Here is a 23,951-nt window from a genome sequence, read left to right as displayed (position 1 = left end):
GGAATCCACACATAGTAGATTAATGCAACAGCTTTTGGCACATCATAAATATTGATTTATCTTAATGAATTCCATGTTTTAATCTTTCAGATCTATCCAGATGCACATCTAAGATCTTTTCTTCATTGGCTTGCTTATAATTTCAGAGATGCCAGCAATCTTTCTATGAGGTTGTTAATTTTTATTATCTTTGAATAAATAAAGGTGTTTTCTTATGGAATGGGAATTGCTCTTAGTATGCAATATTTCTATTTCAGAATATTTAGACGTGAGGCCATCATTTTCACCATCTACCACTGTATTTTGATTCTTTTCACATTTAATATTCACACAGTAAAAAATTCCACAAAAAAAGCTTCCATGGCCACTCTCTCTCTAGTGATGATGACATGAATGACCATCATTGTGCCTTTTGCATTGATATATCTGAATACAAGTGATTTATGCTCATGCTTCCACTCAGGAGGTTTTTTTGTCCTTACTTGACATTCTGCCTCATATGCTACTGGTCCCTCATCCCACATCTTCCTTGACTTCCCAGAAACCTCTCCTTTCTCAAGATATACTGCCTTGCTCTTTGGAGAACTTTTTTGTCATGCACAAACTGCAGTGCTTTTGATGATAGTGTCTCAGTCTGTGTCATTTTTACTCTTGCTTGAGTTTTCCATAATCTCCAGAAGTGGAATCTAACTGTGGATTCTGGCAGTTCTCCAGATGCTGCTCTCTCAGTTTATGGCCTGAGAGGACACTATCAGCATTGGGAACTTCTGAAGTTTATCGCAGAACTTCCAATGTGAATTTTATATGTGCAGTGGGTTTTAGAAAGATGTCTTCTCTCTTTTCATACTTGTATTCTTTTGAGACAAGTCTACTAAAATTCACAAATCTATCTGTGCATTGTTTAAACTTCAGATAAAATTATTAGTTTTGTATAAATAGCAATAGTAGCAGTAGGTTTATGAGCAAAACTGGAATCTTGGCTTTAGACACCCTCTAAGCCATAAAAATAATACCTGTTAAAATTACACAACAAGCTTGAAGTTTATTTACGAACTACAAGTGACAACATATGCTGTTTGCCACATCAGATGACACTAGCTGCCACATCAGCTCAAGGACAGAAATCCTAAGGTATTTTCATAGATCTGATGAAAACAAGGATGCTTCCCTCATTAGAAAAATCATAAATGAGACAGAGAAGTCACTTAAAAGTCAAATCACAGTTACATGACTTCTGCAGATGAGACTCTGCATTTGGCTGCCTCTCCATGAGGCAATTAGAAAACTCCCATGACATTTAAATCATCTTTAGCGTCTTCCTTTGGCTATAACTGCTTTATACAGACTCTTCTCTAAAAGAAATATTATTTCAGAATCCAAAAATGTTAAAAATAGCTAAATGGCTTTGAAAGAAAAAGGAAGAAATTAGTTTCACAAAAACTGCAACAAAAGGAATCACTAAACTCTTGTTTTAAGAGAGAGGACTATTGCCACAGAGAGCAATGAGAAAGGAGAACAAAGAAATGTTACTTCCTAGAGTTCAAATCTAACTTTCCTCCTTATCCATGGGGAAGTGATAAATGGAAGAAAATGTGGAACAGCTGGAAAGGATAAAAGTATCAGGAGATGCAACAAAGCAAAACATTCCCCCAGATGAATAGATTTCCCTTTGATCTAACAAAGATTTGAAATTTGTCAGTTTTAAACAGAACAGAAAATGAGGATATGCAATAGATATCTATAATGGATAGGAGCAAGATGAAAGGTCTGAGATGAATCATGACTGGTATGAAGTGCGCCAGGTTGTTTTTTTGGGTTTTTTTTTTTCTGATCTTGTACAACTCTCTCACAACTAGGTAATTACTTAGCTTCCTATCCCATTAAAATTGCATAATGAAAGCTGGGCTGCTTTTGAAAAAAATTAGCAGTAAATAAAGATTGCTATTTTATTATTGATAGTTATTTTGGTAGGAATGCCAATATAAAATGGAAAATGTCATTGCTGAGAGAACATCATCAGCAATAACCTGTCTTGGTGAAAAAGTTTATGATCTAGACAGTAATTATTAAATTGTATATACAAACTTAATTATATGGATAGTTGCTGTATTACCTGATTGTCTTTTAAAAGCCCCGGATTAAATATTGTTCCCTCAGTGCCTTCACATCCTGACCTCTACAACAGGCAGCAGTAAGCATAAATCACCCTTGTGTTCACTCAAATAATAAAAACAAGATTGTATTATTATCAACAACAACCACAATCATATATATAAATAAGTAAATGCTATTAGTCCCGCTACAAGGCCAGAAAATAATCACAGGAACCTTCCTAGGGTATTTTCCTAAAGGTCTCTATTTTTATTTGTTTGCTGCAGCCCCTGTTACTGATAAATTTTTGCAATGGCATCACATGCTATTTCCAGGCAGGCATGTTTCAATAGCTGTCTCTCCACAACACACCACCTCCCCAGATCTGTTTGCCTCCTTTCATGTCCCCTTTCTCTCTAGAGCCAGTTACAGCTCCAGTGTTCTTTTATTCACATTTCTGTTCCAACACGTGGAGAAGGTGATGCAATAAGTCTGACGTTTATTTACAAACTGCAAGTGACAACATGTGTTAATTTAGCTGATTGCACCCAGCAGAAAGGGGCATTCCAAAACCTTCTGGAACAACAAACCAAACAGCACTTGCTCAGTTCCCTTGAGCAAAGCAGATAGAGATTGTTACCATGACTGAATCAATTACCAGTGTTGTAGCTGCCAGAACACCCCCAAGTTAACACAAAAAGGTCAGGATATTTAAGTCAATATCCTTCACAAAAAAGGAAAAACCTGAAAACTTCTGGAACCTTGATCTATAAGGAAACTGTGATAATCAGCTCAGCTCACCTGGCCAGATACTAATTCAAGTAAACACTGGCACTGTAGGCAAAGCAAAAAAGCAAAAGGCCAAAGCAGAGTGCCATGACCAGAAACTATATTTCTGTTCCATTTCTCTGTCTCCAAACTTAACAATTAATTTCATTATTCCTGCATTTTAGTAGAAATTCAGTTTCTTCTGAAAACTCATCAGATAATCCTAGTATATGCCTTAGCTGAGCAAAGGAAGATTTAATGAACACTGGCAGGGCCCCAGCACTCCTCCTGCGAGCTAGAAGAGAACTTTTCACAGCTGCAGTGCAAAGCATTCAAGCATTCAGGCATGAGGTTGGGAGTCTTTGTTTTCCCCTCTCCCCAGAGCCTGACACTCCAGGTTTAGGCCTGCTTTAGAAAGGCTGATGTACAGTGACAATCATTCACAGTGAAATTCCAGTAAAGCCTAGTGTTTTGTCTCCTACAATTGCCATTTGCAGATTCCTTGGGAAGAATGACAACAGAGCAAATTCACATGGTACTTCCCATAATATTCTCCCAGCATCTGACTATTCTTAGCTCAGGGAACTTTTAACTCCAATGGTAGTTTGCTTCATGCTCCAGTGGATCTCTCATTCATATACTTTCCCAGCCTTTGAATTCTTGTGAACTCCTTATATTACAGCGTCCTTTGGCAAAGTGGCTTTGGCTAGTCACCTCCTTGAAGAACTTCTTCCTTTTGTTTGCTTTTCTGCCCCTCTAGTATTTCACTTTATTTTCATTTTATAGTTCCTAGTTTTTCTGCAGGAAGAGACAACAGGTAATCCCCGTCCACCTTTCAACACTACTCCACTGTTCTGGTGGTTCTCTAGCAATTCCTTAAACTGTTTCTTTTCCAGGGTGAAGGGTTCTAGACTTCACACTAACTCCTCATGTAGATGTTGATTAGTGCCTTCTGCTGCACTTCTGTGAATCTTCTCATCATCTCTAGATCTCTCTCTTTTCTGTGACAAGGGAACCAGCACTGCACAGTACGTGCACTGAACTGTAATTTCATACAGTGATCCTGTACCTTTTGCTTGGCTGTTAGTTCTTTTCCCAATCATTACCAATATTTGTTTCCTCTTTTGACTGCTGCTGGGAACCAACCTGATGTTTTTAGAGCACTATCATTCTGTCAAAAGGTTTCCCCTGAGTAAGAGAGATCACTATTGCAAATGTGAAGTTAGGATTGTTTTTCCCCCCATGTATCACTTTACATTTACCTATGCTGTGTTTCACCTGCCATTTCATTGTCAAGTTTCATTAAGACTTCCTGAGATTCTTGACAATTGGCCATTGCCTTTATGACTCTGAATAATTCACATAATCGATAAACTTTGCAGCTCAATGTTCAAACTTTTTCTAGACCACCCATGAATATGGTGTAGAGGTGAGGATCCAGCACAGACCCCTGCAAAACTCCAATGGTAACCTGGGACCATTATGAGGATCCATGCTAGGATTTTCTCATTTGTGCCATAGCTGGGATGTTTATCAGGCAAGATAAGCTACTTTACCACCTTTTTTTTGTTTTGTTTTCTTTGTTCCCAAAATGATTTTTGTAAAAGAAACCAGAGAATAAGCACTGGCCACCATAGCATTTGCTGTTAAAGATGACAGGACAGAGAAAATCCCTTGTGGTGACGTTAAGGTTTTCAGTTTATCAATGACAAGATGGGAAGTACCACAAAACCCAAAAGTAATTTCCTAAAAAAGGAAAGCAAGCAGGGTAGAAATATCACAAGAACCAGCTGATATCCAGGCAGATAGGAACATTACCACCAGAAAATCTTTGCCATCCATCCTCTCATGTGAACGATGCAAGGTATGATGGGGCTGGTTCACACGCCACATTCAGTGGAATTTGTGGGTTATGGTTCCTGAAAAGAGGAGGTATAATGGCATCTGACTGGTTATTATTCAGGTTGTTCCAGCACAGATTTATCGTCTACTTTAAAAGTATTTCGGTGCTTGACAGGATGCAGAATGCAACAGAAACAAATCAGCAACTTTCTAGTCTGCAAAATTTTATTAAGCAACAGCTGGACAACTCGTACAACTCCAAATCATCAAGGAAAAATAGGGCAATCAGTCCATCTCTCAATCATGTAGACAGTAAAGAATCTGGACAAACCACACTTTTATAGGGAAACCAACAATACTTTCTAGGCACCTCCTGCAAAATCTATTTCACAAGATACATAAAAGGAGAGGCAGATCAGGGTAGTTTTTAAGTACAATGGAAACCAAGTATACCATGGTACATTCAGGAGAAAAAAAAAAAAAAGGAGATTCAAAAAAATATAATTAAAAAATAGTCTAGGTAGGTAAAGTTCACAAATGGTGTACCAAATTTTCAAAAGCCTTAAGAAAAACATGCTGGGCTTGCTCACTTAAGAATGCATGCACCTGCATGACTCTATGCTCATTAAATTTAAAAGAAAAATTAAAAAACAAACAAAAAAAATCTTTCAAAGTTTTAGTACCAAAATAATGCATTTATGAACAAATGCAACTCCCCTTCTTTTTCAGGAAACACTACAGTGCCTTTTCAATCGAATGCATCCCCATGCTATTCCACAACACCATATATTTTATCTACAATAAACAATGAGATCTTGAACAGACATACCCTTCCCCAAACACACAACACACAAACAGAAAAAGAAGTAGCAAATGCTGAAATAGTGAAACAGAAATGAAAAGCAACTAAAGGCAAATCAAGTATCAAGCAAACTAAAGAAACAAAGGGCAAGTTAGAAAAGTTCTGAACAAATAGCTTCAAACAACATAGGTAAGAATTACTGGCCGAGCATTATTCCTGTGAAATACTTGAAACTCAGGTGTCTACACACTGTTCCAAAATGCTTCCCTCTCATTATTACTTTAATCTTTATCTGTATCTTAAGCCATCTACTTGGCCAGTCAGATAAAAATTCCAAAAAGATAGACAACCTTTGTCAGGATTTAGAATTGCTGAATCAGTCCATATTTCAAAACTGTAAACCAGAAGATTAAGAACAGACTGGCAGGCTTTGACATCACACCATCTAAATTTTCATTGAACGCTCTGGAGAGGTAAGTATTTGGTGTTTTCATTTATTTAATTTTGTCTCACAAAATCATGTTTTCTTGATCCTGCAGTCAGCTCTGTGTCAGCAAACCAGTGCACTTGCATAGTGCTCCCAAACAATCAACTTGCCTTGAAACACAAATTTCTCATTGCCGATTCATTTGCAAAATCGAAAGTTAAAGGGTGAAGCTTTTAGTTTTCTTAGCAAGAATTGCTTCACTGAATCTTATTTCATTCTTTTGTTTCATTAATTGCTTTTGCCTTAAAAATTTTCTAGATGCAGCAACAATCAAACCGCCCAAAGAAACTCCTGATATATCTTCAGTAATATCAGGCAATAAGGAAAGCAGTCTTTTCATCTTAAAAACATCTCTGTGGGACTTCTTAAGAAGAAAATTAAATAAATACAAAGACAAAATAATTCACATAGACCATTGTTCACAAGTAGTAATTAATTTTATTCCTTTGAGAATGGTGCATGTAAATTCCAATCCTGTAAAGAGGACCTGTGGTGCCTCCCTGCAGACTACTCCTGAGGGCAGCAAGACTCTAAATTGGTATTTATTAATGAAGGTTTGTGCCTTGAAGGGGAAGAGACATGAACACACCAAAAAAAATTGTCTACTAGAATCTTCCCAGTTTTGTAAGCAGTATAGGTGACTTGCTCTCTTACACTGGGAAAACAATTATGCCAGTCTCTAAACAACATGAACAGCTTGCACTCCTGTCCTGTGATGGAACCTAGCAACGGGAATAAAAGTCAAAAATCTGAATGACTACTCTGTGGCCAGGATTTTACTTCTAGCATTCTTCAAGGGGGGGTTTATACTGAGCTGTCAACATGGCTACTGGCTAATGCTCTATAATTTCCTTGAGTGGATATGTATGGGTCATACAAGTCATCTTTACCTTATAATCACACAGTAACGGGGAAGTACCTTTTGGGTTGGATTCTGGTCTCTTATGTATCTTGGCATAACCATGTAGTGAGGCTGGAAGTTGGCCCTCTGTCAGCATGCCACACAAGGGTCTCATCTCTTACCAATCTCTAAGTCTGATTTACTGGTCTGGAGTAATCTGGGCCCTGCAGACATGCAATTCCTAACTGCTGCTCTGGGAAACACATTCTTAAAAGTTAATGAAAATTTACTGTGTCTTCTCTCCCCTTTCATTTAATCAAATCAGTTTTTGCACTTGCTGCTTTTTTTTATATGAGGATGTAAAATGTTTCTGAGAGGTAAGAGGGCACCAAGGTAACATAGGATCACACACATAAGGCTGCAAAAAGCAAATGCACAGAAATTGTCTGAGGCAACAATCGGGCAAGCTCCAAAATCTGTTTGTAATTTCTGAGAGGACACTAAAAAGACACTTAAAGGAAAGCCTGGATCTATGGAAAGTTTAGGCTGAAGGCTTCAGCAAAGTTAGGTATCCTTGTCTGACACATGTAGACCTTCATGCATCTTCATAAAAACACTGTTTTACTTGTGGCTGCACCACAGGAAACTTTCGTAACTGAGATAAACCTGTGTGCAGATTTACTGATATTCAGGCAGCCCACGGCACATGCTACCTCGGTCTCTGGAACTGAGTGAAAAATTGCTAATGTGATAATTCATTTTTCTTTCCTTTGTTAACCCCCACCTTCTCATACTTTCTCAGGATGTTGCAGAAATATGTATTCTTACTGTTTAAAGCTAAAATTTGCCACTCCATTTATGCCAGACTTTAAATAAAAATTTTTAGATTCTGTGTGAGATAATAATATTTCGAGGATATCACCATTATTTTTTCAAAATTACCAGGTTTTTGGTTTCATCCCTTTGCAACTCCAGCAGAGCAGATTCTTACTTCAGATGGACACCATGGCTGCTGGCTGGCATCAGGGCTCTCTCTGCTCAAAGCTTCTGCAGCCAAACTCCATGGCAGCTTCATGCTGCTCTTGGAGCAGACCTAGAATGATGACTGGATGGAGGAACACCTGCTCCAACAGGTCTCCTACGGAGCATCTTGAAGAGACAAAGCTGCTGCAGGCAACATCTGGGCACAGCTCCATGAGCTCTGTGCAGCACCTGCCAGAAGCACTGTGGCAGTGCTGGAACCAGCTGAGCCCAGCTGCAGAAGGAGCACTTTTAGGCTGAGCAGAGGAAAATGCTTCAGAGGAAACTGCTACACTATTCCTTGTGCTTCAGCTTATTCCAAGCTAGTTTGCCTGTACCTCCACCTGGCACTGAACTATGCCATTGCCAAACCCTACTAAACTACAGTGACCTCCTTTACAAACAGCCCGTGTCATTACATCCTCTGTTATGTAACCCACCTTATCTTGTACCTCAAGAAAAAGCAAACCATGCCTTCTATTTTTTAAACCACTCCCAACCAGAGTATAGTTACAAATAAAGAAGGAAAACAGAGGACAGATTTCTGCAGGTGCCAAAGAACTCACCTAGACTCTTTGTAGTCTGCACAGTTCTCTATAGGAAACTCATTGCGTTTAGCTGCCAAAAATATTTTTGCCTGTATTATGAAATTTTTACATATTATCCAGCAAAACCAGGTCTTCCTATAAGCATTTTTAATTTCTCGCAGCAAAATATAACTGCTAGCAAACAGTTGCTTACAAAGATGCTCTTTAAATATAAATAAGTGTGTATAACTCACTGATACACAGTAAAAAAAATAATCCCTAAAACACTCATTACATTATGAAAAAAAAAAAAAATGTTTTTTGGACATTAACAGGAAATCTGCATTAAATTATCTTCAAAAAAAACCACTCAAAACTCCCTACAGAAAAATCAAACCCAAACTAAAACAAAACAAAAAACCAACCCAACAGAAATGAAACCAACTCCCTAGACTTTTAAAATTATTGCACAACTGAAAAAAATAAAAAGCTTTGGAAAAAACATCCTTTTAGTGGAAATTACTGCATGTATAAAAGAACTAGATATTTCTGAACACTTTGCTACATTATTCCTAGAAGTACTTAAGTTATCTACAGAAAAACTGGGTTTTACTAACAAAATAGAAAATATAACATCTATCTTTTGGCTGAATGCAATAGCAGTCTTCACAATTTAAGTGATTAAGTGGGGATATTTGTTTCCTATATTGTATCTCAATTGAAAATAAAATTACTTTCACTTGTTCTTTTTATAATTTAGGATCCAGTTGCACACTCAGATTTCTATGTATTTACCATTCCTTTCATTAAAATTCCATATATTTCAGAGTATTCTCTCTCTAATACTGGGGATTCTCTACATATTAAAATCCTTAATTAAAGAGACTCAGCTAAATTATTTTCAAAAAGATAAAAGACTATATTATCTTATAGAATTTTCTGACAAGTAAACGGAAAGGATGTTGGAAATAACATTTATTTTCTCAATTTTTTGGTAATTATTCCTTGTTTGCTAGGGCAGAAACTAGAGCTCTTTCTATGCCAAGGTTCTTTGTGAGTGCCATCAGAAGGATGCAATCATGACCTGGACCAATGAAACCAAATAACTAACTCTGTTACTCGTTTTGTAGGTTTCAATTCTTGGTTCTCCATTAGAATAAAACTACTGACAACTGGCAAAATTTGGCAAATGAACAAAGTGAAGCGGAATACTGTTCTCTGGAAGGTTAAAGAAACTGCAAGCAGAAATCCTTATTTAGATTAGATTTTCTTTAGAAATAACATTCACATTTTTTCCACGTCCTAATAGTTTTGGCTGGTGATGTTCTTCCAGCTGAGTATTTCTGACATATGACTAAGTGGCCCTTCCCTCAGCAAGCAAACAAGCCAGCCCTGGTACGTTTCTTGTCTTACAGTGTTCACTGTGTGCCTGTCAAACACTAATTAGAGTACAGCTGGTTAGCACAGACCTTAGGGTAGGTGAGGCTTCTCATCACCAACTTCCCTCCTTGTGTACTGGAATCAGTGGACTAAGAATTCAACCTACTGTTTTTACAGTATACAACTCAATATAGACAAAGAGCTTAATAGTGTTTCCTCAATAAAAACCAACAAGTGAAACATTTCCATTGATTTTCAAGGGATCAGAACCAAATCTGTTTCAGTTCCAGTGCTCCACACACATTATACATACAGGCACTCTAACTGCTGAATAAATGAAGCACATGAAAAAGAACACAAGTGGGCCCAGACAATTAAAGGAAACAAAACTAATTAATTAAATAAAACAACAATCTGATAGATGCCAAGGGTAATTTTGAGCCTGACCACTCCCACACACAAGCAGAAGCTGCTAAGCTTTGGGATAATACAGGCATGGTATCATCTACTGCCCCACTCCGTCCTTCCTACTTCTTCCTCCATCCAATGACACCATCTCAGAGGTGGTCTTTCCTGGACCTACCCTGTGGGGCATTATCTGATCTAACTCATCACCTCCCTTGGCAATTCTCTGAAACTTCTCTACTGGTATTGTGCAGAGCACAAGTTAGAAGCTCACTGAATATTGGCAATTTCTACTACAGCAGGGTCTTATGTGAAATGTTCCTATAGAATAAATTAAATGTAACACACATTTGTAGCCCTACTACTAGGACTCAAGAAAAACAAAGACAGAAAATTACCCGTATTCATCTTAAGTTATACGGACTTTTTCAAGTAAAGAAGCCAAACCATGGACGAAAGACAAAGCAGCTGTTGACATCTCAACCAGCAAATCTTTCCCAGTGGGCCTTTAACTTCAAAAAATCAAGTTTTACAAAAATCTGCTATGATGTTTTGTAATCTAATGTTCAAATAATTATATTAATAGTTTGGGGGTTTGTATATTACTGGTCAAACTACTTCCGTATCAAAACATATTCTGTAGCAAAATGCTGACAAGGAGGAAAGAGAAAAAGCAAGTAAACATGTGCACAACACAGACAACAAAGAAACTCTTCTGTGCAAGCAACCCTCTGAAATGCTCAACATGTCCACATGTGCACCAGAGGGAAGTGCACAGTCATACTAGTGGTATTAAGATTTCCTCTGTCAACTCCATGTAGACACTGGCTTCCTGCTCTTAGCTGGAGCAAGTAGCAAGGTGGGTGACAAAAGACATGATTCTGACCAGTTTTTCCTTTCTCTTTCAACTCATTTGTTCTCCAGCCAGCCATGATGTTGTTTCCTGAAATGAATTTGCTTCCCTGATGAAATTTCTTCTTGTAATGACTTGCTATACTTCTGTCTCTTTCCTAATTCAAGCACTGCTGTAGAACTTGACTGATACTGATTGCTAAGAGGACTGAATACACTGGGTCTTCTATTTTCTGGAAAAGCTTTGTTTACATGGTGTAAACACAGTGAAATGAGGAGCAAGCACAGGCATGGCCTCAGAGGTACATCCAATCACACTGCACCTCTCACAGCCACAGGCCAAATCATAGAATACTGCTGAACAATGTGAACAAAAAAGCAACGCTCATGATTATTTCCTCTCCAGTTTTCTGTCACCTACTGAAAGATGTTTATCCTCCTTAACAGCACATCAATCAAGCAGACATCAATTTCTTTGATACAGTGGGTTTTTAAACCCTGGTTCTAGTCAGGACAGAGTTAATTTTTGCAGTAGCCAGGAGAGGGCATGGCTAAAACCCAGAGGTTTTTCTATACCACCTCCCATTATTTTCTGGGGCCATGGGAAGGGGTCCCATAGCGTGGCAGCATAGTCAGGTATTGGCAGAGGCTCCCCTGTGGTGAGCACACGCATGTGAATCCTTTGCCTCTCATGCACTCTGTTATTAACATTGCTGCTGTTACTGTTTGTTTTCTTATTTCACTGCTGTTTGCAGTAAATCGTTCTTCTCTCTACCTGTGATCTTTACCTTTTGTGCCTCCAATTCTCCTCTCCATCCTACCTCAGGGAAGGGAAAAGGGGAGAAGAGGCAGTGAGCAAGCGGTGCACCATTTGGAGTGTTTTGGTGGAAAGACTAAATTGGAGAATACCATTCCTAAACCATGACAAACACTCTCTGGCAACCATTTTTTCTCTTCTGAGTAATACATCGCTGTTTATAAATTAAATGTTTACCTACATAAGCCTCCTTGGAACCTGTAGTGTTCAGTTATTGGCAGATATCAGAGAAGAAACACATGTCTTCAAGTATTATAGCTTCTTTTCTTTTTTTACTTTTTTGCTGCTATCAGTGATGTTTTAGTAGTAGAAGTACAAACTGGACCAGAAAAAAGTCATGTTCTCTGTTTTAAAAAGAACAGCATAAGATAAGGCAGTCTATCAAAAAGAGCAGTCTGTTTTAATTCCCCCATGAGCTTACATCAGCTACTGTAGCACACACAGCAGAACCACCACAACAAGCCAAAAGCCACACTTTTCCACGTAACACTGAATGGTTCTCAACCCTTCGCTCTTTCTGAGACCCAGCACAACGCTTGAAAAGAAAAAGAAACCAGAAAACAAACAAGCTAACAAACAAACAAACAAACAGAAAACAGCCCCCCACCCTCCACCCCATGACTGATTAGAGTTAACGCCCTTCTGGTGGGCACCAAGAGACTTTTCCAGTTTTACTGCCTTCTTAACTCCCAGGCATCTCTGCCCACCTAAAGCAGGCTGCCCTGACATTTTCCGGTTTGGACTTTATGAGAAGGTTAACATTTTCCTCTCTCCAGTCTCTGCTTTTTCATTTGAGGCGTTGAGTCACATTAGCCAGAGCAACAGCAAAGGCTTGCACTGCAGAAAATGGATACTGAAAGTCCAAAATGTAAGCATTGCCATCAATTCTTCCAAATTGCATCACCTGGGAAGCACGGGAAGAGGAAAAGGAAGGAAAAAGAGAACAAGGTCAAAAAAAATGAACCACAGAAAAGGAAACAGAGAAGAGAGTAAGAGCAAAATTTTTCTGCTTTGTAGGAACAGCTCCCCTTCTCAGTTAATATGATTGGAGCTACAGACAGAATGGGGTATGATGCCAAAGAATAGTGAGAGCACTGTACTTTTTATCTGTATAGAGTATTTGATTGCAATATTTCACTCCACAGAGTAAACTGATAAAATATGCTAGACTGCATACAGCATTGGTTTAAGTAGCTTGTCACCAATTACTTCAGCAGATGTGGGAACACCAGCATCATGCTTCCTGCAGGAAAGTATCAGTCTCTCCCTTGGAAATATCCTACCATCCACCCATCAGGAAAACAGAATTTGTTTTCAAAGAAAGGAGCTTTCAGGTAAGGGGAATAACCAATTTCCCTACTCTAGCACTTCATAGCTGATAAGGTGTTCATTCTTTGCAGTTCTGTTTCCCTCTGCATAAATATCTTCACTAGCACATAATTACAGCAAGAATGAATTAGCAAAGGGGCAGTGAGAGCTGTTTGAAATGCAAAAAAAGCAAAATTAGTCAGGTTGTTCATTGCTCTTCCACAGGGAACATCTGAAGTTTGGGCTATTATTACTGTTTTTTCATTCGCTTCATCGGAAATCCAGATTTTATTTGCTCTACAGCGAAGATCCTTGAGCTAGACTGGGGACTGACTGTGCAGCCAAGGCAGGCTTTATTACCCCTGACACGAGAGAAAACCCTTGGTTGGGTGGTTTTGCACAGCTGCCCATGGGGACATATCCGCAGCCATTTAACTGAAGAAGAAAGGGGTACAAATGGCTCTGATCTTTGCCTTTGAGCTGTTGTTTCATACAAGCAAAACCAAAAGACTTCTACTGGTCATGCACATTGGATACTTAAGACATCTAACTCCCAACTTAAATCAGAGGAAGTTGAGAGCCTTGATATATTTAGTAAACCAAAAGTGACTTACAACTGGACAAGGAAATAAATAGGAGTCTCCTGAATGTCAGTCCAGCATCCTGCTAATTAGCACCACTTACAAGCCTGGGTTTGGTGTAGAAGTGGTAACATACCACTCTGGCCAAAATTAAATGTTTTGATTTTTTGGAGTAGCCATTGATCCTTCTATCCACAGGCAGTTCAAAAGTGGCCCAGGAGCACTTTGCTTTGGGGTGGGTCAGTGTCTCCCTCCTCTAGCATTCAGAGCCATTAACTCCAGGGGCCGGGCAGCTGCACACAAGTGGAAATTTTGGCATGAAGGGAAGCTAACTGCCTTAGCTACATGCTGCCTGGCTAACCTTTGTGAAGGCAAGAAGGGAGCAGTGTTCACTCAATTAGCTGCCATCCACAACCATCATTGATGGCAAGTGCAGCTACCGCTGCGGAGAGCTACTGTGTTTATTACAAAACCTTCAGCAGTGAGAGCCAGCCAGACTAAAGGAGGCCCTTGTTCCCATGTCTGACTGCAATAAGACCAAACATATTTTGTATATTTACTTTACAACTGAACTTCACTCTACATGCTGAACTTAGACCTTCGACAGCTGTTTATTATCAACCATATGGCAAAGCTTTTTTTCACAGAACAGCTGACAGAAGCAAGAGGCACTCTGCAGCATGAGTGACAGCTTATTCCTGGCATAGCTTTCCCACATCCTGGCCCCCATTCCAGCAAGCATGTGCCAGTCCTTCCTACCTGTCGTCCTTCCAGCTCAATCTGGAAGTTTTTTGCAGACTCCTGGGTCACCCGCCCTCCGAAGTCCAGCTGGTAGACTTGCGTTGCCTCGTTCCACAGTGGCTGCTTGTTGGCCATCACATACACAAAGCCTTGGCTTCCCAGTCGCCCATCTTCCTTCTCACTGGCCTTCCGGCACTTGAATTCATCCAGCTCACTGGCTGTCCTCAAACTCCTTTTAGTTTTCCAACCCTTTTTACTGCCCTGGCTCTGGTTCATCAGTTCATCTCCGCTGATAAAAAGCTCCGGCTCACTCTCTGAACTGTCCTGAAACTCATTTGTCTTGTTTAGTTTCTTGGACTTCAGCTGATCTTTTTGGCTCTTGACCTTTTTCTTCTCCCTCCCCAGCCGAGGGCTGGCTATCAGTGAATTGAAGTCAGTCAGTGTCCTTGCCTCCTTTTTGACTTTGCCCTCAGTGATAGCCTGCACATTTCCTTCCTCGGCTCGACTGTCCAGGCGTTTCCGGCTCTTCTTGCCAAATTTGTCTGTCCTTTGAGGAACAGGGCTTTCTGTCAAGGAGAGCACCTCCTGAAAAGTGTCTGCCGTCTCCACCATTACCTCTGTGCCCACATGGCCCTGCAGCTCTGCTGGCGGGGGAGACATCACTGGCTTCTCCACCACGAGGAGCGGCTTGGGGGGCAAGGTGCCCTGGGGGTTCTGTACAGGTGGGCAGGCGCTGTAGGAGCTCCACGGGTGCAAGGCGATCGGTGGCAGCTGTAAACTAGAGCAAGTGCTGCTTCCCGGGTACATGGGCGGCAAAGGGCAATAGGGGAGGTTGGATGAATAACCTGGCTGAAGCACAACTGTGGGCTCCTGCTGTGCAAACTGTGTTGGGGCCAGAGCTTCTTTGGGGGAGCAGGGGGCCTGCATTCCCTGAAGGGGTGGGGCACTGTAGCTTCCTGGGTAAGGTACTCCAACCCCATAACTCGTCTGAAAAGTGGCAGTGGGACTGGTTGGAGACTTGGGGGAAACAAATGGCACTCGAGACATATCCATATGTTGAGCTTGACCAATGATGAGCGGAGGAGGTTTTAGAGGGTTGGGCACTGAGCTCTGAGATGTCCTTTCCTGAGGAACCCATATCTCTTCACTCACCATAGGATCCCACTGGTACGGCGGTGGCCGTTTTACACTAAGGGTAGCCTCTGTCAAGGACACAGGTACGTGCCGTACTGATTTCTCCACTGGGCAGTGCTGAGAAAGGGCCTCATCCTCTGTGAAAGCGGAGTTGATATAATCCGCTCGGTCACGGGAATTGTCAGGCGGGCTCAGCAAGCTGTAGGAGGACTGGGAGGCCAGAGGGGAAGTACTGACAGAGTGAGCAATGACAGAGCTGTGTTGGGAGCCACTCCCTGTGCTCAGATCTGGTCGCATGCCACCAATGCTGGAAGTGCTGCTACCAGCATTGGCACTAGCGATGTTGCCCACGCCACCAGCGCTCGCACTGCTGCTGCTGCCAGCGGCACCGCTGCTGCATTGGCTGCAGGTGTACAAGGCTGTGGGCACTCTCTGCTGGTACTGCGCTGACACAATGTTGCTCTTGGCCTTAGGGGGAAGTTGCAGAGTGGCTCTCTGACCATCCATCAGCTGAGCCATTTTCAGGGCTGCCTCTCTGCTGTTCCTGCGCAGAGTAGCATGAATGATACTGCTGTCCAGCCTCTGCGCCATGCTTCTGCCCTGGGACAGCTGGCTGGCAATGTCAGGGTAGGGCGGCGGGTCCCCGGCTGGGATGGAGTAACGGGGGACCGTGAGCCGGTTCAAGGTGGCGCTGGCACAGGGCTGCTGCATCTTCTTCTCGGCAGCTGTGATGCGCAAGGTGGCGGAGCTGCCGGGGCCCGGCAGGGTGTAGGTGCTCTGGGCACAGAGCATCCTGGTGCGAGGCCGGCACACCTCCTCCACATTCCCGCTGCTGTCGAACGTCGTTATCCGCTCGTACCCCAGGGGCGTCTGGTAGTGCCCCGCCGGGTAGAGGGAGAACTCGCCCTTCTTGAGGCAGAGATCGAGGGGCGGCTGCGGGGGCCCGGGCGGGGGCGGCAGGGGGGTGGCGGGCACGGCGGGGATGGTGCCGGGGTAGGGAGGTGGCGGGTTCATCTTGTTCAGCTGCAGCTCCTGAGCGGCCCCGAAGATGACGGCGTCCCCTTCTACCAGCGGTGGCCCCGGCCGCGGGGCCTTGGCCTTGGGCGGGGGCTCATGCTCGCGGTCGCCGTGGTCCCGCAGGTCGGCCAGGGCGATGGCGGGGGGCGCGGGGGGCGGCGGGGCGAGCGGCGGCGGGGCCGGGCGGCCCAGCTCGCCCACGGCCAGCGCCCCCGCCCCGGGGCCGGGAAAGCGGCCCGGAGCCCCCGGGAAGGGCCCCGGCCCCTCGCCCCCCGCCTCGGCCGGCGGGTTTGCCAGCACATCCAGCTGCACGTTCTGGTTGGCGAGCAGCGACTGGACCAGGCCGATGCTCTGCGTGGGCGACATGGCCTGCGCCGAGCTGTGGATGGGCGCGATGGGGATGTTGACGGTGCAGGGCGGGCTGCTGGCGGGCGCGCCGGGGGCGCCGGGCACTGCAAAGGACAACACAGAGCGTCACCGCCGCCCCGGCCTCCGCTCCCCGCCCCAGCATCCCTCCCCTGCCATGGCCAGGCCTGGGCCGGGGGCCTGCCCCAGTCGCAGAGGGGCTTTCAAACTATTTGCCACCTGTACGGACTCTGCTGCGCCCGGAGGAGCTGCTACCTGTTCCCAAACCGGTGGATCAGACCTCAGTGGGAACACGTAAGCCGGCCCGTCTCCCGTGAGTCCCATCGAACAAGAGCTACTTGTACCATCTGGCGATCAGCTTTAAAGCCTCTTCTTGGGAGCGACACTTCAGAGGTCAAGTTGTGAGCGCGCTTTCAGCCTACACTATGATCGCCATGGACTGTCATCGTATCACTTAGCATTCACTCATCATCAGGTTTTAACTACTTCTGCCCAAATCAATAAAAATTTTGCTAAATTACTAGTTTTCAGGGAGGGACTTTTGATAGTAAATACAACAAATCAACAAACAATTGAACAAAGCAAACAAGCAAATAAACAAAAGAAGTGGAGGCTAAGAAAATTGAAGACTTGCACTGAAGACACTGTATAATATCTAGTATTCCTAGACTCACTGAGCTTAAGAGAACTGGAGACCACAGACAACAGTTGGGAAAAGCTGAGTATAGTGGGTGACAAACCAACCAGCAATGCAAATGGAAGGAAGCTGAAACAGAGAGAGAGGAATATGATGGAATGAAATGCAGACAAAATTTATAGAAGTTCTCAGATTTGTAAGAAGAAAATGTGAGGAAATAGATGGGAAGCCAAAATGATTCAAGAAGTGGGTACTGTAGTCAGGGCAACTGCAGCATTAATGTTTGGACAGGCTGCAATCAGAAATGTGTAAAGAAGCATATGTATATTAGGAAAAAATTCCCACATGTGGTGGCATTGAAAAAGGGAAAATGTGACAAGAAGAAATTACTCTAATTTTGAGCAGAAGCGTGAAGAGTGCTCAATTGTTTGCAGTTCCTTTTGCAAAAAGTGGTTGATTCCAATAGGAACTACCACTGAAAAGCTGGAGCAGGAAAATGAAGACACTGGATCCAAGTAGAGGTGCAGTAATCAAGAAAGAACAAAGCAGAATAAAGAGCGAAAATAGTAAATACTATATTAGAACCTCCAAGAATACTGCAAGTTCTTTATTTTGTATTAAACTTCCTGTAAAAAAAACCCACAGAAAATGGTGAGTTGTATCAGTAGGTTTGTGGAAGGAAAAGAGACCAAGGATGTAGTGTCATATCCAATTTTATCCAGTTTTATATCAATATTTAAGTGTGCCAAATTCTGTGGACACCTCTGATTTGCAAGACCAGATCATGTAAGAGATCCATTAGTCAGGACTCCTCCAAACGCTGCCCAGTTCCTAATTAATTCCTAATTAAAATTCGAGTCATCTACCTATGCCCTATGATTACATTTTCGGTAACATCAGGCTTTTACCAGCATCACTCATGAACAGAGTGGGAGGCGTACAGAGAGCACTGTGGCTACACTGGCCAGTACTTACGGTAGTTCAGTTCATTCCTTTAGAGGAAGACCAAAAGCCAAACTTAACTGACCCCAAGGGAGTTCTGTGGTTCTGTGCTTGGCTGGCAGGCCATGCTTTCACCCTGATGCCTGCAGGCTTAGCAATTTAGCTGCCAGAGCCTGAGGTTTAATTGTTAGCTTGGCTTGAGCAGCCCCAAATCTTGCTGTCATTTTGCCTTACCCAACAAAATATCATTTGTTGTGGTGTTGCTTATTACTCCTGAGTGTTTAAATCCAATGTTTTCTTCATTTCTCCAATGGTTTTTAATTGATCAGTTTGCATGCTTTGTAAGTTAAATCACTTCACTGTGCATTTGTCTTGCCAAAGCTTTACTGACTACATTAAAAAACACCTGTCCCAAGTGTACCTCACTATGAACATGGCACTTCCCAAGAGCAGCTTTAGACTATGTTTTTTTTAATCTATCAGGTAAACATTATTTATCCTTCAATACTTTTTCCTTTAGTAGATGGTACTTTCTTCCTTTACACGTAGGCTTTAGAAAGAATATCCCCAAAAACATTTTTGAAGATTTAAGTAGCCACCATTTACTAAGTCAGAAATACATTTTCAGAAGAAACTAGAAATGAAAAAATGGACAAGAGGAAGGCTGTTAGGACAGGGTAGTATAATCCTTTTACTAGCCTTCTCTCAAAGAGCTGTTACAAGAGTCTCTAATTATTTTCTCTCTATGTACCTGCAATTATGAGCACCATTTCATCTCTTAGTGCAAATTTAACCCAATTTTCAGGAAGAGATGTGAAAACTTTGTATTAACTTTTTTTCTTTTCTATTTAGTTTTTATATTACTTTCTGACAGCTTGGACCGTCTTTCATAATAGCAAATGTTGGGTGCTTCCTATTAATAATATATATGGTCACCAATGTCTCTATTATTTTCTTCAGACACTACAGGTGAGTATCACGTAGACAGAAATTAAGCAAGCCAAGTCCCCCAGATTGTGAAAAAAATGGGCTTAATTTGAAACATACAAGTATTTATTTAGAAGTCCAGAGGACTACTCTGATGCTTGGGTCAGACAAAAGCTTTGCTCCTGTCAGCAGTTGAAACCCTGGTCAGAAATAATGAGAACATTTCCATTTATTTCAGTAGATTTTAACACTGTTCTTAATTGCTTTGCAGTGCTCACACTCCTTCCTCTTTAAAGGGTACTGGCATGACAGCCACTTCCATAGTTCCAAAAACCTGTGACCTGGCAACAGGTGGCTGAGTTTTATGAGAACCTGCTCTCCAGTCCAAGTTCCTATCAGCTGTCTGTGCTTTGATGCCATCAGGTCTCAAGAACAGCCTGTTTGCGTTTCCAACAGAGTAGAATTCTGTCCTATCAAGATGCAGAATGCAAGGCTTCAGTCTGTGGAGAATTCCTAGTAAACTAAGATGAATTAGCAGATGACTACTTTCCCAATGAACTTGAAACTAATGAGCTCTTTATGGATTATATTTTCCACACATCACAGAAAACAATGCTCATATTAGCCTTATTCTTTTCTTTACATAATAGCCTTATTCTAACTCAGTTCTACAGGACCCCATCAGACTAAACGGTTTTGAGTTTTTTGTTTACAAGAGGGGACCATGACAACCAACCTGATCTCCATCTAGTTTAACCCATAACAAGCAGCTCTCCAGCTCCTCCTTACCTGGTAAATCATCTTCGTCTTCGCTGAAAACGTTTGGATTAAAGACAGGCATGTTAATGTAGTCCATTGAAATCTTCCGCACTTCTGGGAGATATATTGTCATTTGCCTGGGCTGCAGATGCAGCAAACTGGTTTTATATATTACTAGAAAAAGAACATAACAAGAAACAAAAAAGTCTGTTACACAAATAGCATGTAAAGCTAAGGAAGAAGCAATTCAAAGCAGACAGAAGGGCTATGAATATTGTTATTTACTGTATATATCTGCATAGGTGAGCCATTGTTTGTCAAATCACTATGTAACACTTAGCATAAATGGGATAAAAGACATGGTTGCTTTCAGCTATTTCTCTTCAAATGGAAGCAGCATCTCTGTAATTAAATAATTAATTACCTCATCTTGTATTCACATCTATTTTTATGGAAGGAAAATACTTTTTTCCATTATACTTTTGAAACTTTTCACCACAGGATGCTATCAATTTACAGAGGAAACCTGGAAAGCTCTCAGGAAGGAAATCTGCTGATCATACAAAGAAATCCCACGGGGCTCAGGAAATCTCTGGGACCCAAACCATTGGAGACTGGGAGAACATTTGAAAGAAGTATCACTATACATTTACTCTACACTTATATCCTTCCCTATCTGCCACCAGCAGGGAGAAAAATAGAATGACCTGTGCTCATTCAACTGCTGATAGCAGTCCATATAGCCACAAAAGCTATCCACCTAATTCTGCATCCAGGGCACCTTTATGTACTCCTGACCCAACTATATAATGCAACTCGGGACAAAGTAAGTTTTCTAAAGAGCTCATTAAACTGCTAGACTTGTGTTCATATTTCAGTTCAGAGCTCAGTTCTGTGAGGTGGTACCCTGTTTTTTACCCAGCCTTCTTCCTTCCCAACAGGACTATTGGGCAGAACTGGCCTACCCAGAAAAAGGTTGATGATAGACAACTGCTGCTGTTAATGATGGCTACCAGATTACTGATGCTCCAGCAGGAGAACCATGTGATGAGGCTCTGCACTGACTTGAAGAATCTTAAGCATGAGGCTGTAATAGCTTTTTTGTAAAATTTGTAGCTGAATAACTATAAAAATATGACTTTTAAAAATACTTCTATGGCAGTAACTTAAAACCTATTATTTCTATAGTCCTCTTACAAAACCCTTTTTTATTTGTGTGGGTTTTGTTCAAATAAACTGTAAAAATAGAGGTCTGGGCTCAAACGTTGATTTACTTTTTTATTACAAGTGAGACTTTTTAGCATTTTATTGATCATCTCATTCTTGTATTTACAGATTTTAATCTTCTTTAGTTAGAGTGAGTTTAATTAAATCTAATTCCCACTGTACACAGAAAATAAATGCTTTGTTAAGAAGCCTTTTGATCAATTACAAAAAAATCTCATGGCATAAGTTTCTTGTTTGTTAGAAAGAAATTGACATGCAAAAAAATGAACAGTTTATTTTTACCTGCACCAAGGTTAGTTGGTAGGAAAGCAGCCAAACCCACAATTTTAAATTTGGTTCCCCAGATATTAGATGTGACCTGAGCAAGGTAGTTGTGCTGCAAAACAAAAACATGGTAAAAAAACCTGATAAAATATGTATCAAGGTCTAATAAAAAGCTCCAGAGCAATCAAGCTATTGCAAGTGATAATGCAATTTCAGTCTATCTTGTTTTTATTGTATTGAAACAGCCTAAAGTGCCTATGTAGCAAGAGTTTTACCCAGTCATTAAGAAGACTCGTTCTGATATCTTAACACCATCAGAGATGATGTATGCATCAGCCACAGGGTGATTAGAGCTATTGAAGATCCGAACAACACTTAGTGGAGAACAGGTCTGTTTTCTGGCACTTGCTGCTCCTGCCCAGCAGGACCACGGCTATTCTGTATTTCAGAGTGATACACCCTGCCCGTTGGTTCTATGCTCATTAATCACTTTATAGAACAACAAACAAGACAGAAATTAATTACTCAGAACAACAAACATATATTCCCCGGCAGCTCCTAAAGCAACTTCCCAAACCACTGTTGCTATGGTACACATATTATGGGTCTGAAAGACCAACAGATTTTTCTCAAAGGCCAGGAGTTATGCTGCTTGTATCACGAGCAGGATCTAAGCCTCAGGTCTTCTGCTCTATTCGAAGGGCTTTTGGTCCTATCTCCGTGTAACTGTTTAGAATTTTTCATAAAAAGGAAAAAGCAAAACAAGAGAACAGAAAAAACCAAACCAAACAAAAGAAAATTAAAATAACACAGGTTGTTATTAATGAAATATACAACCCAGACAGTTCTACAGCCTGCTAAGTTTCATTTACCCAGAGGACATGAACACCACAAAGAGCACAAAGTGGTAATTCCTTTCCTTCCTTCCTTCCAATTAAGACTGTTTCATGTTAATTATGAAACAGATCATGTGGTCCTCTGAAGCAAACATTTCCTTATCTCTGCAAACCCTAGTAAAACAGAGAATTATGGTGGCATTAAGATGGGTCTGAGTAACTGATGAAGTGTTTTCATATACACTTTCAAAAAGCCAACAACATCATCTAGAAAAAAACCTCTCTCATGCATTCACACTGACAAAAGTAACTGGTCCTGGTACTTACCAAACAACACCTCATATTCCATTGGCACTTTCGAACATTAGTGCTGAACTGGAAGATGCAATTCTCTAGATCTATCTACTTATTGTAATTTAATGCAAATCTTCATTGGTGATCATTGGATCTCTATCACAACATGCTGCCTCGTGAAAAAAATGCATTTGAATCAGGTATGGTAACAATGTGCACAATACCTGAGTAATATCTTCTAAAGGAAACTCTCTTCGTGTCAGGCTTGGAGAACCAATAGAGGGTTTCCTTATTGGTAACCTTGGTGATCTTGAGATCTCCTGTGCAGCTCGTGACATCTTTGGAGATTTGCGAGCTTCTATATTGATTCTGCAGGTAAAGCGATACTTGGAATCAACAATGGACAAGCTAAAATGCACAAAAATCATATCTTTGAATGGAAAGATGTAAGAAGAAGACAACTGGCAGGATGTCCTCGAAGTGACTAATAAAGACTGTAGAGCCTATAGGATGGAGAATTATGGGTCAAATTTGAAGATACAGAAGACCTGACACACTTGCTCATGCTAGATGCTTTCTAATTAATCTAACAAAGCTTACAGCAGTTCTGCCAGATACAATATATCTTCCACTAATCCCTAAAAGGCGTAGAGATGAATGATCTCAGCTAGGCAGACTTTGAGCAAAGTCTCAAGAAATGAGAACATGACAAATCAGCTAAAAGATTTTCACATTAGTATACACCAAACAAAGGCTCCACAAATGTTGTCAGTGTTCCTATCCTAAATCAAGTTATTTCTACCTCCCGCTATACAAGGTGGGTCAAGAGTACCACCTCAAGCACCTAAAGAGCTCACTGGAAGAAATGTAACAAACAAAAGTAAAAAGCAGTCTGTTTGAAGGACAAAATATATTCCATGGTGGCAAGAGAGAAAAAAAAGAAAAGGTGGGAGAGTTTATAAAATCTTTCTTTGAGACTGCCTGGGGAGAAGTTGTGCTCTATTGCTTCCCATTACATTTTGTCCCACAAATCTCCCCCAAAGTCCAGCTCTATGCCAATCTCTGAGATCACCCCAGAACTGCACC

General features: G+C 41.4%; 1 protein-coding gene across 6 annotated transcripts in view; it reads right to left on the bottom strand.

Moving 5' to 3' along the window:
- Positions 1-12,076: 12,076 nt before the first annotated feature.
- The window catches only part of TULP4 (TUB like protein 4), a 144,450-nt gene continuing 132,575 nt past the window's right edge, over positions 12,077-23,951 (bottom strand). For all 6 annotated transcript variants that reach the window (XM_068184688.1, XM_068184689.1, XM_068184692.1 and 3 more), the window contains exons 11-15: positions 23,090-23,234; positions 21,754-21,847; positions 20,275-20,418; positions 14,481-17,065; positions 12,077-12,736 (exon numbers count right to left, since the gene is read on the bottom strand). In XM_068184688.1, the coding sequence (XP_068040789.1) occupies positions 12,620-12,736; positions 14,481-17,065; positions 20,275-20,418; positions 21,754-21,847; positions 23,090-23,234 (3,085 nt within the window). In that variant the 3' untranslated portion in view covers positions 12,077-12,619. The remainder of the gene's footprint in view (positions 12,737-14,480; positions 17,066-20,274; positions 20,419-21,753; positions 21,848-23,089; positions 23,235-23,951) is intronic.

The sequence above is a fragment of the Anomalospiza imberbis genome, chromosome 3, assembly GCF_031753505.1.
Source record: "Anomalospiza imberbis isolate Cuckoo-Finch-1a 21T00152 chromosome 3, ASM3175350v1, whole genome shotgun sequence".
Classification (NCBI taxonomy): domain Eukaryota; kingdom Metazoa; phylum Chordata; class Aves; order Passeriformes; family Viduidae; genus Anomalospiza; species Anomalospiza imberbis.
The sequence above is the reverse complement of the archived record's forward strand: the minus strand, read 5'-3'. Positions and strand labels throughout refer to the sequence as shown.